At 39.9% G+C, this 17,344-nt stretch overlaps 1 protein-coding gene across 2 annotated transcripts in view; it reads right to left on the bottom strand.

The window, feature by feature from the left end:
* limk1a (LIM domain kinase 1a) overlaps positions 1-17,344 on the bottom strand; it is a 52,913-nt gene that overhangs the window by 28,825 nt on the left and 6,744 nt on the right. Inside the window, exon 1 of one of the 2 annotated variants that reach the window (XM_034864287.1) lies at positions 12,624-12,768. The exons of the other annotated variant lie outside the window; for it this stretch is intronic. Coding sequence (XP_034720178.1) covers positions 12,624-12,664 — 41 coding nt within the window. The 5' untranslated portion in view covers positions 12,665-12,768. Of the gene's footprint in view, positions 1-12,623; positions 12,769-17,344 lie in introns of those variants that run through there. 2 annotated transcript variants of the gene reach the window in all.

Below are 17,344 nucleotides of genomic sequence, written 5' to 3'. Positions count from 1 at the left end.
CCACGAAGAATTGAGGCAGTTCTGAAGGCAAAAGGGGGTCCAACCCATTACTAGCATGGGGTACCTAATAAAGTGGCCAGTGAGTGTATATGATATATATCAAATATTCAATTTACAATAACCTAAAGCTGGAACCAGAAAATATTTTGCATTTTTGCTTATTTTTAACACTAATTGTACCATATTTCTATATTTAATGAGCAGAAAAAGCAGCAAATACAAGTGTCCAACATCATCAGTATGTCTCTGAATCAGCAGTTCAGACCTCCAGGAACTTTAAAAAGTGCATACTCTTGTGTTGACAGAACATTGTGTTGTACTAACCCTCCAAACCCCACTTTACCCTTCTAATGACATCCTAAATGGCCCTAAATTATAGTTTTCATGGTGATAATAAGTCCCATTGTGGCTCTATCACACACCACCACATCTGAGGTGGAACTTTAATAGGCTACAGTCTATGGGTGGAACATAGGGTGGAACAGACAAAATGAAATCACACTATTAACTATGGCTGGGCCTACAGTAATGGCAAAAGGGGGAATGCAAGACAAAACAATGCCATTGCAGACGAACAACATGTGCAGTGTGTGCCATATGTAAATATTTCATTAACCAACACCAATCAGCAGCCTTCTAGAATTAAAACTTAATTTAAATGTCTTTTTTTCTAAGAAAGTCGTCCTTAGTGTTTGATTTGACTTTGATTTGACACGGTGTAACGTAAAGAGTGCTGAGGCAACAGGGGTAGCGTTAAGCCCCTGAAACACCAACCAGATGGTCAACCCATGGCAGAAAAGGCAGTTGGACTGATCAGTCTCCCCAAGTTACCAAAGCAACAAGACGCAACAAGCCCTCCATAACGGCAGGCAGCGCTAATCTGTATTTTGCAAACCGGCAGCTGATTGGACGAACGCGTCAAGTGGGTCTGGTTTCTCCAAAAATTCAAAACCAGAGTGTCGTGACGGCTTGTTCAGAATACGACAGAGCCTGTCTACAGAGAGCCTGTTTACTCCCTATCTCCCTCCCTAAAAAGCCCCTATGTACCAACCCGGATGTTTCCCAAGGGTGGAAGTTAAATTAGTCAGATTAAAAGATTTTCCTCGGATTTTGAGAGACTGTAGTCCCACTCATCCCAGTCATCGTTTCCGGGTTAGCACTCTACCAATCAGATTGGCCATTTAAATCCGACTGCTGGCAGTGCCCCCCTTTCGACCGAGCATATCAGGTCGGACATAATGAAGGCCGCTGGCCCCTCCAGACCACTGTGGACGGACGACGGTACGGAACACACCAACCTCTCCACACTGTCCCACGGCCGATTAGTGTGTCACGGCCCTTAACATCACGTTACCTGCTGCTCTGAATTTGGACATGTTCCGTCCCCAACAGTGCACAGTTTGCAAACTTAACAGCACGATTAGTCACCAGCGCATCTTGCACAACTTTCATAGGATATAGGCTACAAGCACAGACGGTTTAAAACCAGATACAATTGTTTATCAATTAAGTAACGTACGACCACATAAAACAGGCTATTGTTTTATTTCTATATGTACAAAGAGGTTGACAGCGCGTCTCCTAGCAACGCCGGCTCATAAACATAGGCCTAATATGAACCCCCCACCCAGAGGCCTAAAGAATGATGCATCTGTTCCGAAAACAATTGTATTATGAAACATGTAATGTGTACTATAACTGTAGCTTTTTTTTTTTTACAGACAGCACCATCCAACATAGGCTAATTTTATGTAGAGCTGTTTCTGGTCTGTCCATTTGCTATTAGCCGATAGACATCAGACGCCGACAGAGTGAAGGGCGAATGACAAAGATTCGAGGACAGGCAGAGGCTGCCATAATAACGTAACATAATATGGTGACAAAGAGCGTGTGTGGTGACTGACAATGCAAATAAGAAAACATTGCAAATGCTGGTTTGATAGTCAAAATAGTGACAAAAACAGACAAAGGTTATTTATATCCTGCTAATTGATAATGGATCATTCTTAGCAAAACAAAGGGTGTTAACAATCTTATGTAACTCAGGCCCATCTGTTGTTGAGAAACCACCAGAATAAACCAAGTAGCACTGTTTAGAAAATGTGTCTCTGACTGTTCTTTTTCATTATAATTTGCTTGTAAACATGTCATGTATTCATAGCTGTGGTTAAGTGGGCACATTGGCTCTGCGTGTGGTCATATATCAAAAATTGGGCTAATCCCTATGCTTATGGTAAAAGCATTTCTGTACTGTATGTGTGCGTTAGTACACTTGCATCAGCATGCTTGCAGCCTTGTATGTGCTTGTGTCTAATCTGTATAAATCTCTGTGTCTAATGGCCAAGACTAAGAAGAACTCGTTCCCAGTGGAGCTTCCCTCCCATCAGCCAGCCGTCTGGCCTCGTCCCAGCTCAGGGCAGCTTAAGACCAGGGCTGTTTGCTCTAAACATATAAAAGAGTGTGCATGGCTCCAAAGGCTGGACCACAATAATTAACTTAGTCTCTAGTCACATGCAAATTTCTTGATGTTTACATTTACATATGAGTCACACTTCTTCATTTTAGTGATACTGCTGAGACATTTAAATAAACAAGACATTTGAAGATGTCATCTTTGGTTTTTGAAAAATAGCGAGTTCTTTCTGACATTTAATGGGTAAAACGATTGATCAACTAAATAGAAAATCCTCTGCAGATTAATTAATGAAGCAGTCATTTGTGCAGCCCTACACACACTACTCTTTAGAAGAATTATTCTGTGAGATCTTAACTGTGACCCGTATCTGTGCAGTTATGTTTCTGACAGAGACAAGAAGACACTTTGCTGTTTGTTGCTGTTAGTAAAGTAATAACCAGTGAAGGACTTGTTAATATTCAGCAGAAGCACCAATTCTCTTCGTTTTTTGCCCAAGGTGTTGCATCTATACTGTAGGCCTGCACATATACACATAACTACACACATACCATAATCACACAGTTTATTTATTAGACAAGCAGACACACCCACTCTTCCCAGCATCTGCATGCAGAGCTTCATTGCAGCTCAGCAGATTGTGGCAGAGCTGCTTCCGCATGCAGTGTGTGTGTGTGGGGCGGGGGATTGGAATTGGGTCAAGGCTTTCAAAAGACGTCCTCAGCATCAAGCCAGGAGCTACTCAGCTTTCTTGACTCTCTGTCACTCAATAACGGCCGTTACCCCTGCAAACCTCTGCTAGGGCAAGGTCACCTGGGGAGGATACACACAGATGTGTGTACAAAGACACACACACACACACACACACACACACACACACACACACACACACACACACACACACACACACGCGATGCTCTAAGGTTCAGTTCCGTTCAGTAAACCCTCTCGGAGCAGAGCAGGGAGTGTTAAAGATATGGGTGAATACATTAGTGACTCCCAGATGGCGATGCCAAATTTCTGCCTTCAGGACAAGAATCTTATCTCAGAGTTGGAGGAGATCGGCAGTGATGCTCAGTTACAACTCAGGAATTCTATGATCCTAAAAAAACACCACCACAGTAAAAAAATCACATGCTTTTCACGGTTAGTGTGTTAAAGGGTGTTTGCGCTCCCATTTGGGCTTTTTTGTGTAACTGTGTTAGAGTGTGCATCAGCTCAGACGTGTAAGAGGATTATCAGTGTGACAGACTCAAGAGTCTTTAACCCACTCTGCTATATGATGATCCGAGAAAAAAATAGCTGAATAAAAAAGCTTAGCAGTCTCTCTCACTCTCGCACGCTCTGACACTACTAAATATTACATGCCCTTTAGTAAAGCAATCAATACTGATGTTCAAGGACAGAAAAAGAAAGGAGTTTGAGAAGATCTGTAAGATGGTATGAGAAAAGACTAATATCCGACAAAGAGACAAGACTAAATAACGTGGACCTTTGATTGATTTAAGACGAAATAACCTAAGGACAAAAATGTCAAAAAACAAACAAAAGGCAGGACGTTTAGACATAAACAACTGCCATGAAGAGTGAGAGGGAGCAGAGGAGATTTCAGACATCATGAAACCCAGCTGGATCCCCCGAGGGTCGGCAAACAACCAATGAGAGAGAAGATGAGAACGAGAGAGTGGAGTTAGTAAATCTGAAACTGTCCTCCCTTCTGCTCAAATCCCTGATGGAATTAGCTAAACGTGACAGAGTAATAAATTCCTTTTACCAGGTCAAAAGGAGGCAACCTTCTCCCCAGACACAGCCAGAGGAAGGTGGCCGTCTGTGTTTGCTAACATTTCACTCCAATCACATACTCAGTGTCTGTATATCTGCAAAGGCTAGTTTTCCTATTCTATTGTCTTCTAGATAAGTGGTTCCCAACCTGGGGGGTGGGCCCTCTCTAAGGGTTCACACGATACTGTAAATCTAAAGGGTTTTGAGATACCTAACAAGAAATAACACTAAATCCCTATTAGCATAGGGCTAGTATTAACACGGGTGAAGTGAAGTCAGTATTTTACTTGAATTTGCAAACATTATCCCCCACACATCATGTCAAGGCTCTGTCAGCACTTTCATTTATAATTAGCAAGACAGCCGATATGACCTGAAATCACAGAGGTGCCCATGATAGCATTTTCAGTCTGTCAGTGCTTGCATGGCTAAAAGCATTCAAACACTGCTTGTAAATTGTTAGCTAGCTCTTCAAAAATGTACAAATAAAAAAATCACAACATCTGTAATGTGTGACAAGGTGGTCGAGTAGACATTTTTCATTTTAGGTCATAATAAGTCAAGAAAGTTTATGTGGATCTCAATATCCGGACATGAATCAGTAGTAGTTTAGTATAAACTTTTTAAATTACGCAATGCCAGATGAATTTTCCATATGCTGTTTTTTATTAGTCTGTTATTCATATTTATTATTCCCAGGGAGATGATTTCATTGCACACTTCTATGATGTAATATGTTTTTGAATGGCTGTGCCTCCTATTTATCATGCTGGCGGCCTGACCCGGGTCAATACCTAACATGATTAATTTGTCCCAGTTGATATGAATGATTTAAAGTTGAATGGAAAAGACATCAGGTCAGAATAAATGAATGAAATTGAATTCCCTGAGGGACTGAACTGCTGAAGAGGACACAAATGTAAATACATTGAATGAGAAATAATGACTAACAGAAGCCTTAACAAATTAGAAAAATGTGTGACACGCATTACCATACTATATGTCACCATTCAGCACAGAAGATACATAAAAACATATCATTTATAGTTATTGCTGTGTGTGTTTAAACTTAAGCTAAAACAAACAGACGACACTATTTTAACAATCAATTTATACAAGTTTGCTAGGTTTAGTCAAAATAGAAAACATTCTGCAGATTAATCAACAATTAAAAACAAATAATAGTTGCGAGCCTACAACAGTTGAATGAATTAGGTAAAGGTCAAACAGAAACACAGACACAGGGAAACGGCAGACATGCTGATAGAAAATTAATTATTAATTAGGACTAAATATTTCCAATTATTTCAGTTGTCTGTTGGTGAAGCACGCAAAGCTTTGTGGGGTAACGTCAGCTACTACGAGTCAGCCCTGCAGCTTATCAGCAAATGGTACTAAGATGGTGCTTTTTTATTTTACAACATGTACACAAGATTACAAATATGAACTAGTCATTATTTATTTTATTTATTATTGAATAATCTGGCAATTCTTTTTCAATTAGATTATTAAATGTTACCTTTTTTTTAAATATTTAAATGTCCAAAGTGACATCTTAAAATGTCATGTTTTGTTCAGCAACAGTCCAAAACCCTCAAAAATAATCAATTCCCAATCATGAATGGTAAAGAAAAGCAGAACATCTTAACATGTAGGAAGCTAAAATTACAGAGAATTTGCCTTATTGTCTTAATTTCTTATTTTAATCTACTAATCAACCAAATGTTGTAGGTCTAATCTGAACAAAGCAGCATGTGAAACTACTACAGTGTATGCGAACATTCAGCTCTTGAATTTTATTTGTTTATTTCACTTATTTCAAGATAAGCCCTTGAATGCCTCAGAGTGAAATAAAACCAAACCAAGGTTTAATCTGATTCCAGCACAAACCTTTCTGACCATCCAGCGATGGTCAGCATTTTGTGTGTGTGTGTGTGTGTGTGTGTACATGTAGCCACAGGTCATTAAATGACGTGTGGGCTGACACTGCTACAGGAAGCAGGAGGAGTCAAAAGGAAACAGTGAGTGTTCTGGTGGAGGTGTGACAGATGCAAAGCTGAAAGATTTACGAGGAGCCACACCTTTTCAAACACCTGCCCCCTCACCGCCCAAAACACACATGTGTATGTCCTCATTAATTATTAAATCTTTGACCATCTGACCCAGCTCAAGAGGACATCCATCTCCTTTCTATCTGCAAAGACAGCAGAAATGCGTTAGAGTAGTTCTAATCAATAAGCCAATAGACGGGTCTGCTTTGCCTTCCAGTAAAACCAGGAAGACTAGACAATAAACTCCAGAAACAAAAGTGTCTACGGCATGAAAAAAGTGCTCAGCTGTTGTTATTGTACTTGCAGGATAAGCTGAAATCCTTACAGACAAAGAGAAAATACAACCTCTGGGAAAGAGACGAGGGGGTTGTGGGTTAGAGGGACACACACACCCACACCCCCACACAACCCAGACACACAGATGCCTGAAAGTCAGGCTGAGGAAATGGCAGACTGTCTGGGGGAGACCAATCTCTTTCCCCTCAGAAGAGACATAAAGAGGCGGGGAATTCCTGGTCCAGTGCCAAGATTTCCACTGCATATTTTCCAGAAAATGTAAAGGATTCCCACCTGGAGACGGGGAATACATACTTGTTTTTGTGTGTGTGTCTGCCGTGCGTGGGCACACTAACAAATAAATCTTCCTATAAAACCAAATTGGCTAAATTTGTTTACTTTGATTCATTTACAGACACACGGACATTAACACACACATTTAGTCGGTTCCCACACGCCCCCCTTTTTTGTTCATCTCATTTTAACATCCCCCCCTCTCCTCCCCTCCCTCCTTCTTCTCCATGGTAACATAGAATGCCATAGCAATGATGTCACCTCCTCACAAAAAAATAAATTACAAAAAGGCATTACCTCATGCTAACCCCCACATCTTTCTCTGTTGGGTGGTTTCACACTCTCCCAGGAAATCCCTCAGCCAATCAGGCTTCAGTGTGTGCCCTTGACCTTGGAAAACACAAGCTCAGCAACATTTACATCGGCATTAACCCCTGGAGAACTTGTTTTTTGCTACAATTAAAGAGCTAAAACACAGAAAGGAGAGCAGGCTGTGCATTTTAAACAGAAGCTATAGTTGCACGCTCTGAGCATTAGCGCTGCATGGACTGTGTGAGACAGTCTCTTTATTTGTGGCCCGGTGGTCCATTCAGTTGGTAAACAGGAGCCCTGGCAGACTGTGAGTAAATGATGTGCACGGCAGCAGTTTCCTTTGTAACTGTTAAGCTGCCCTGACAGACTGACTGTCATCACAGTCTGTCCCGGGCTCTCTCACGTGTTCCACTGCGAGGAAATGATAAAAGGTTTCAGGGAGCTTTGGAAACTTAGATGAGCGTTGTTCAGCAGGATTTGGGAGAGACAACAGAGCCCCTGTTCATTATCAGGTGTCTTTTACCAATTATTTTAGATTAAAGTCTGTTTTCCTACAGTTAAGACACAAACATAGGAACTGATGCATTAGGGAAAACTGGTGGTGGGTGAATTCAGCCACGTGAGTCAGTTTATGGAGCCAAGACTCAGTCCAACTTAGGGCCTAAAACAATTAAGTAAAAAAATTTAAAAAATCTGGGAATTCAGTATCAAACATGCTTTTCAAGTTATCAATTCCTGAAAACAAAAACAACAACAAAAATATATATCTATATATAATATATTTTATAATATAAAAATAGTTTTCATTATTAACCCGTCAGGTTGTAGGTTATTTAAGAATCCTAACATCACACTTGTTAGCAAAAGTTGCAATGTGTTTCTGAATACTTTAAGAACCAAATCAGATGTGGTAATATCGTAGACTGAAACTATCTTGGATTGCTGTCTATGAAAACTATTTGTAATGTTTGTAGGTTACTGAGGCTGTTTTCAGCCTCTGACTGATAAAAGTCACCATTGGCCACCATCAAAGTTTGACTAATAAAATCCATTTCTCTCCAGTTAAAAAAAGAAGAAAAGTTTCAATAAAACACAATGACAACAAACAAGACAACAAAAACTGGAGCCGCCTTTGTTTTGTGAGGTTAACTTTACCTAAGTTTGCATGATGTCGGAGCATGTCAAGTCGGACAGAATACTAAACGGGATGCATTGTGCGCTTATGGATTCTGCACAGGCCCGGCTCATTTAGAACAATCCTATTGAAATCTTAGTATTATCTTATTGATCCAGGAAGTCCAGTTGGACTAACGGATTCATGTGTGTAAAGGCTTCTGAGTAAGGGTGTCACAATTTCGATTTTTAATCAAAATTGATCGAAATTAATTCACAATCTTGAATATCGAATAAAAAAATGAATCGTCGATACCACCATGCCCCCCTGTCACGTCCGGTCGGCTTGTCAAGAAGCCACACAAGTCCCCAGGAAGAGCACCATGTCTTAATGCAACCATGGGCTTAGCAGTCAACGGTGGAACTGCACCCATCCGACCCAGAAAAACCTTTCCCAGAGAATTTGCATAGCGAAAGAAAACAACGTCACGTTTAAACATTTAAACATCGCAGCCAGATCTAGAGTTATTAAACTAGGCATGATGAAAGCAGCAGATAAAACCATAATTGCATGTTCTTAAGTCTTAAGGTGTCTTGATGCTGACAAAAACTGCATACTTTTTATGAAACGATGAAGGTCAAATATAAAAGTTACTCAATATAGAGAATGGGGTTAATCCTCCTTTCTTTAATCACATGCAGGGTTTAAGTCTTGAGTTTATCTAGCGCAAATGTGGCAAAATTGAATTTTCAAAGTGTGATTAAAGCATTGTAGCGAGAGCCAAAGGTTGGAGCTTGGGAACAGGTGATTAAAATGTGCCAACACACAAGACAACTCCTTTCTCCTCTCTGCAAATGTTATCAGCAGCACGTATGAATCCAGGTAACGTCATAGTGAGGAGGACAAGTTTTTGGTGCAGAGCCAGACACAGAGCAAAGTCTCACTGGATGAGTATAAAAGGAGACAATAAATCAAAATGACACGCTTCAATCAAAAATCAAACAGCTTTTAGTGTAACAATGACAGGGAACTTATTTTTGATAGAAAAAGATAAACAAAACAATGAGTCAGACTATTTTAGGGGAGAAATCTTCCTAAATCCAAATAAAAGAATCCGTGGAAAGATTTAACTTTGTCTTCACTTCACAAAAAAGAATTTAATGCAAGGGTATGGGAAGGTCCTTTTTCTTTTTGATCTTTTATTTCGACCAACAGGCCATACAATTAGACTATAAAACAGTTTAATAGAATGTAAATCTTGTCTGTCTGCAGTTGGATCATGAATTGGGTGATGAAAAAAAGTCAGAATAACAAATGCAATTTTTCAAATATCTGACATGCATTGTGGATTCTTAATAAATAAACATTCATCTTACAAAAAGAGAAATATGTACGCAAATCGTTATTTCTTCATTGGAGTAAACTAAAAACTGGACATTCAATTAGATGAACAAATGAGTTTTCCTGTACTCCTTTGCGTAATTGTGCTGGATAACAGGCTTATAGGCTTTGCCACACACACACACACACACACACACACACATAGACTTCAGAGCCATCCTTCACTATTTTGACTCAAAAACACACATAAGTTTGGTAAAAGCTGATGATGTATAACATCAAGAAGACAAATACCAATAATAAGTAATAATGCACGCACACACACGTGCGTACAGACATGCGCACACACACACACACACACACACACACACACACACACACACACACAGAGTCACACACACAGAGTCACATGCAGGACAGCCGTTTTTGATTCATTGTTTATTGAGGGAAGTTAGTGGTAAATATGAGTTTTTGGATCCAGACAGACAGAAGTGTGACTGATGTTTGCTGTGTCATTAGGGGTGTGAGCGACAACTTAAGAGAGAAATGACTACATCCTGTTCCTGAACCCACATTGAACCCACACAGGAACACGTTTCAGTATCTACATCCCTCTTACAGTCTATACATTATGAAAAACTTTCCATATTGCACCGTGGGTCGGAAAGAAATGTATTTTCAATTGCTCTGTATGTCTGGCAAATATTGCAGAATTGACTACAAGTTGACTTGACTTGACTGGAGTGAAGACATTAAGTGTAATTTAAACACGCTATGATGGACTTTTTGTGCTTTACATTAAAGTCAGTTAAGCGCTTCTGTGCTAAACTTGAGGGGAAGTGATATTTAAGATTTTGGAAATGGGCTGAAACAACATAGGTCAATTATCACATAACCTTGATCTAGTTTCTTAACTGTGAGGATCAGATGCTTTCTATTGTCTTATGTCATAGTACATGTAATATTTTTGGACATTTCATAGACCAAACAATTCAAGAAAATTGGCAGATTAATCAATAATGATCATTAACTGTATCTTGTATATTAAGAAATAAGAAAATATACCTAAAAAAAAAAATCCTACAAAACCGTGCACTTGGACTTCAGGTATGCTCTGCGAGTGGTGAGACGGATGGGAGTCCCTCTGTGAACTAGACTTTTAAAATATATTTTTAGTGAAGCCTACTGATTTCTTTTTGATTCTTATTGTCTCCTATTGACAATCAACAACTTTTGTATATATATATAAAATACGAAAAAGACAACTGAAGCTAATGGTAGCGACCTCGGCGGTAAGCTAGCTACAGCAGCTGAACCCACGGGGGCTGAGCTTACGCCTTGCTTGAGAAGTTGATAATTAGGAACATTAGGAAAGACATATTAGAACTGAGGACTGAGTTTCTTTCACAAGTGTGGAAGTCACATTCTGCTCTGGTTGACACTATTTAGGACCACGGAACCAGAATCGTGACCATGGAGTCAGCCCTTACCGACATGACCTGCAGTCTCCAGAAAGTTGAGAAGCGGTGTGCTGCGTTAGCCACAGAAAATCAACTACTCAGGGAGAAGACCACCTGGAAAACCGCACAAAGAGTGAACCTCCGGGTTACAGGCATCCCTGATGGTGTGTGACTCTCTGATTTTATGTCATCCTTTTTTACCACTTTGTCTCGCACTCCGGTATTTGAACGTGTGCATCGCTCCCTCAACCCAAAAGCCCGGTCCCTGATGTCCCCCTCGGAGTGCTTCCACCACTACCAAATGAAGGAGGAGATACTTAAACTCTCTCGGAGTGAGCGGGACAGTATGAACATCCAAGGTTCATACTCCGTACGGATTTTTCCCAATCTCTCTGCTGATCTCACCTGGTGCCGTGGGAAATTTAAATTAAAGCTCAACTCTACAACGCAGGCAAGATTCCATTAAAGTGTTAAAACATAGTGGATTTCTTTTGTCTTATTATTATGAGAGGATAGAGGAGAATATAGTTTAGGGGTCTTACGATGTCTAATCATCAAGACCCACTTGTTAGGTTTGGAAAGTGTATTTGGTTTGTTTTTGTCAGGCAGACTTTTTAAAGGTGCTCTAATCGATTTATGGTACAAAAGTGATTGTCACATACGGCAAACATGTCCTCACTATCCGCGAGCTGCCTGTCCCCAGAACACACTGTAAAAAACACGGTCTCTGTAGACAGCCCAGGGTCTACAAACGGCAAAAAAAAAAAAACGTGCCACCTGCACCACAAAGCATACACAATATAATTATATATATATATATATATATATATATATATATATATATATATATATATATATATATATATATATATATATATAAATATATATAAATATATATATATTATATATAAATACATAAACATGCACATCAAAATAAAATTGTGGGAGAATTTGCCATAATCTCAATGTCATCTGTGTTCCCTGTTAGAGCTTCAACCTATAGTTGATTCCTTAATTTGTTGATTGGAAGAGAACTATTTCAACTATTCCTTTTTTTTAAACAATGCAGAACGTCTGATGATTCTCCATTTCGAGATTTCAACTTTTTTTGGTCTTACATAAAAGATGTGCAGTAATACACACAAAGTTAATTTACATTATAGTAAAATTAATAAGTTTCTGGACCGCTAGTCGGACAAGCTAGACATTTGATGAAGTCACGTTGTTTTATTTACCAAACCATCACTTAATTAATCAACAAAATAGTCTTCAGAATTATCGATGATGAAAATAAAATTGCAGGCCTATTCAACAGACTGCAAAAGAGAGAGTCAAGACAAAACGTCCTGAAAGAGTTCAAAATAACAGAAAGTTTGAATGTCTTTAATTCCATAGAAACTAAACAAACTATCTACTGAAGAAGGCTCTTTGATATGTTTAAAAGCCCCAGAACAAGTAAGTACATTGACATTAAGTTAAGATAATTTTGTGTAAGGTTCACTCTATTAACCGGAGCAACATTATCCTCAATCTATAAACTCAAGAAACATCCAATCACGTACTTTCACTGGTTCACTTACTTTCTGAGTAGCACTCTGCTGCGTTGGTTCTTTGCTGACATGTCACCCGTGGGAGCGGCGGTCTTGTTTTGACAGTCAGGTCAACAGCTTGACCAGCTCGCTGTCACAACTATCAGTGACTATCTCTCTCTCTACTTCCTCTCTCAGTGCAGCTGCACTGAGAAATAATGCTTCTTTATCAAGTATTTCCTGTCCCCAGCCCCGCCCACTTTATAGCTGCTTATTTCTTCTTTTTAACCTCATTAGAGTCTCTCCTGTAATGTGAACCTCCATTTTGCACTATTCAATACACTCAAAGATTCTGGTGGTTGTCCCAGCCTGGAAAGATACTGAAGAGACGTTTTCCAAACCTTATCTCTTATTCTTAATCTTGAGCTAGATCCCAACCCACTGATTGGCCTTTTTGGCACCACTGGGGTGGAACTTCAACCAAAAGTCGCACACTGTCCTTCGCTTCTCTTTTGGCTAGGCAAGCAATACCACTAAGATGGAGGGATGCTGCTCCGCCCACACACACTCTTAGGGACGGCTTAGGGACATCATGTCCTGTCTAGACCTTGAAAAGTTCCGCTACTCAGTTTGTAACTGAGGTGGGAGGTTTCAGAGGGTGTGGGGACCCTTCCTGAAAATACTTTGAGAGTCTTCAGTCAAACTGAAGGTTTTTTCATCTGTATTTGTCAATGTCTGAATTTGCCTTCTTCTACCCATTTATCTTTATTTCTCTATCTATTAATGCTGGTACGTTTTTAATGCGGTTTGGTACTTGACTTACAGCAGATTCCTGCAGTGCTCCAGGTACAGAGCTCCATGTGAGGTGTTGTTTGTGGATGTGGCTAGAGGGAGGGGAGGGGGGTTTGTGCCTTCATACATTGGAAGGAAAAAAGGGAAATGTGCATTGTGTGAGCATTTCTGTGTTTGTGATGGAACTTCAATAAAAATGTCTGAGAGTAAAAGATTCTGGCGGCAAAAATCAAATTGTCTTATTATCCATCATCTGTTGAACTCTTCCACCTTCTCTAATTTCATTTTATTTACCACCCGCCTCAAAGCACTCCTAACGTGCTTTGTTTTAGGATGAGAGGAGGCACAGTGTCTCATCTTCAATAAGACAACAATTATCACATAAGGTGATATCTGTGGAAAAAAAAAACTAATTTCAAGCATAACTTAACTTACAGATATACCCAAAGAAGTCTCATATAGACCGCAACCCATCTGTTAACGCAGTCTCGGACAAACCAGCTGAGTCAGATATCCTCTACACAGCGCCAGCGACCATCTGCTCAGATTGATTCCAATATCCTCGGACATCATGACTCACAAAGTAGAGCTGTGCTGATAAACAGTCTGGGCCGATGCTGTGTATCAGCCTATATTAGGTTATCAATGATAGATAAAATACATTGGTACTAGTATATTGTATGTTGGTAAATAGAAAAACCATCACATAGTTTGTGCATGAGAGAGCACAAACAAGTTTATGTATATCCAAATTTAATGGATCCCCATCAAAAGATGTTTGTTTATGTAACTTATTTTAATAATTAAATATTTTTTGAACTGATGTGATCCATCTAAAACCATAAACACTGTCAGAGTTCAGTGTCCAGGTACAGGGTGATGTGCAGATATTGTATTCAACTGTTTTTTCTAACTCGGCTCAGTAAAAAATCCGACAAATACTGTAGGAGCCATGTATTATCTATCGTGTCCTGCGGCTTCTGTCACCAGGCAGTTTATCTGCAGGTAAAAACAGCTGAGTCACTGCAGCCCACGTCTTCACTGTCTCACAGAGCTGGAAGGAAAGGCATGGTGCAGACAAGACCTTGCTACGTCTAACACATGATTCTGATTATTTAGTGATCTTTAATATGCCTGTCTCTTCTGTTTTAACTCTTCAGATGACACATCAGAATTTCTTCAGCGTGTCGAGGTACAGATGGAGGCAGAAATGTGTCCTACAACACATGGAGGAGGCAGCAGAGGAGGTGCAGGCGTTGTGTCAGCTTGTCCTTGAGAGAAGGCAGCCTTTCCTGAACAGTTTCAACTTTCTTTTTTTCACAAGAGTAGTGTGTTTGTTGATGTGACAACAACATGAAGCACATGAATGTGAATCCATCGCCAACGTTAAAAAACACTACGCACACTGAATGTAAAAAAGAGGTTGTTAGCTGTGCTAATGAAGCACAAGCCCTTGTAGTCCGTTGGGACAAGTGTTGGGGCAGCAGAAATAGTTACATTGGGAGCAGGACGGTGCTGCACTGCACTGCAGAGAGACTGCAGCACGTGTCGATTCTTTAGAGGTGGACTACAAAAAGAAGCACAAAATGATAAGAAGATTCTCAGTATTGCTATAACTCCAATAAAGTACATTTCTTAAAGCAGTTTTATTGTTAATGTAGCTACATAAAAGTAGAAAAGAACATCAATGTGCAATAATCCAATGATTCTAAACTATGTTATTTAAACAATGACTGACGATAACAGGACAAAAATATAACACACTAATTCCACACAGTGAATAAAACAAAAAACAAAAAAGGATCATCATGCTAATAAGTGTACAACTAGAAATAATCTTTTTGCTGGATCCCATGAGGCCAAAAGAGGTTGGGACTGTCTCCAGAGTCCTATTTTAATGATGCTACACGCCTTCTTACTGCGTCTGGTGTCTTACCTCAAGTGTCTACTTTAACTTAATCCCCTCAAATCCACAGTGAACGCAATAAAACTCACCCAGGAGCTCCTCGATGACAGCTCTTACTTACAAACATCTAGAGAGGCCTTTAGCTGCTTCAATTTCAGAGTCCTATACTGCGCACGGAACACAGCCATCAATAATGTTATAAGTAACACCTCAGGGCTCAACGCTAACTTTTTAAAGGGGTTGTCGGCTTGGCAACCAGGCATCAGCTTTTGGTTGCCAAAATTGACAATACGGTTGCCATGTTTTAAACTGCCTATATTTGGAGCCATTCATTTATAATTTTCTAATGGCTTACAGTATAATTTATCATCACTCTCAGATATGGGTGCAACGGATCACAAAGGTCACGGTTTGGATCAATGTTTTGAGTCACGGATCTGATTACCTCATGATTACCATGATTACATCAATGTAATATAAATAACTTTTAACAATAATTACTTCTTTTACAAGTAAATTGCTGTTAAAAGACAAAAACAGATGGGGGGTGTGTGCGTGATCATGGAAGGCTTGTATAATGTGGACGAGCCAACAGGGTTGTTGTCATCACTTAGACTTCCTCATGGGGGCAACAGAAACTACACACAATAACACATTTACATTATTTAACCACCATCTGTGGTGTTGCTCCAATCTGTGTGATGTTTTTCACTACACTTCACAGAGTTTAGTTTAGAATCAAAACCACAGCAGAATAATTTCTGCTCATGTTTACTGCTGCATTTATTATAAACAAACACTGTTGCAAGGTCGCACTCAGTTTCATTGTGCCACAGAATGACTCTACATCAACAAATGTAAAATGTTGACAAAACTGGGTTCAAGTTATATTTGTTTAAAATTGGCAAGAGGGACGCAATACTGAGATCTATGTATAGAAAAACATAAATAAATGGTATGGCAACGTTTCTAATATATATAGAGGACACAGTCCCTGTGGTGTTTAAGAGTGTGAACAACCGTTGAGCTTTGAGACGATGTGAAAACAGAGCTCAGGGAAAACTCGGCTGCATTTTCCCATGAAGGCCACTGCATGTGCAGCAAGTTGCTGCTATTTTCTGACTGTTTTGTTTTCTCTACCCACAGGACCCTACCACCTTTAAACAACAATCTGGGCACTTCCATTTTGCATTCCCCTCTGCTACTATCATCTCCACTTCATTTTAATAATAATGTAAACCTTATTAATCCCGCAAGGGGAAATTTCACTCTGTTGTTATTACACACAAGCCTGAATCACACACATATGCTCAGTACCTATAAATGTGCTTTATGGAGAGATGTCAGAGTCAGAGTGAGGGAGCTGCCCATGGAAAGGCAGCCCGAGCAGTTGGGGGTTTGGTTCCTTGCTCAAGAGTACCTTGGCGGTACCTAGGAGGTGAACTGGCACCTCTCCAGCTACATACTTTGGTCCGTATGGGACCAGCAACCCTCTGGTTCCCAACCCAACTCCCCTACTGACTAAGCTACTGCCAACCCCTTTTCACTGGAGTAATGCTCCGTGGTATCACCACGCCCTGATGTTGGGCATTTGAAGCTCCATCTCCCAGTCTAACCAGTCAATTTTCCAAGGAAGCCTCGTCTGAGTAGCAAAGCCGTTTTAAATCTTCTATTTCTATGACAATCCTGCTCCTCCCTAAGGATTTGGATCTGGGTCAGAAAAAGATTTCCTCTTTTCTTGACACTGTGTTGTACGCAGGGAAAAATCCGGATGATTTCTAGGAGGATGTAACACTTTCTAGTAGACTACGACTATCTTTTTTCTTCTTCCTTTTTACAGACTTAGTTGTTCACACTGCTTCACTCAAAATAATTAAACAGTTGTTGTGTGTTGTGTCACTACATGGTGGGCAGAAGGGCTTAAAGCTGCAGGCTGATTTCTGTGTAAGGAGGCTGGCACAACGCTCAGGTTAGCACCTTATGATGGTACAGTAAAAAGGAATGCAAAGTAGTTCATTTATTTTTAGTGAAAGTCTAAATGCATTTACATGCAAACACACAAAAGGTGTGAAAT

The sequence above is a fragment of the Etheostoma cragini genome, chromosome 3 (assembly GCF_013103735.1).
Source record: "Etheostoma cragini isolate CJK2018 chromosome 3, CSU_Ecrag_1.0, whole genome shotgun sequence".
Classification (NCBI taxonomy): domain Eukaryota; kingdom Metazoa; phylum Chordata; class Actinopteri; order Perciformes; family Percidae; genus Etheostoma; species Etheostoma cragini.
The sequence above is the reverse complement of the archived record's forward strand: the minus strand, read 5'-3'. Positions and strand labels throughout refer to the sequence as shown.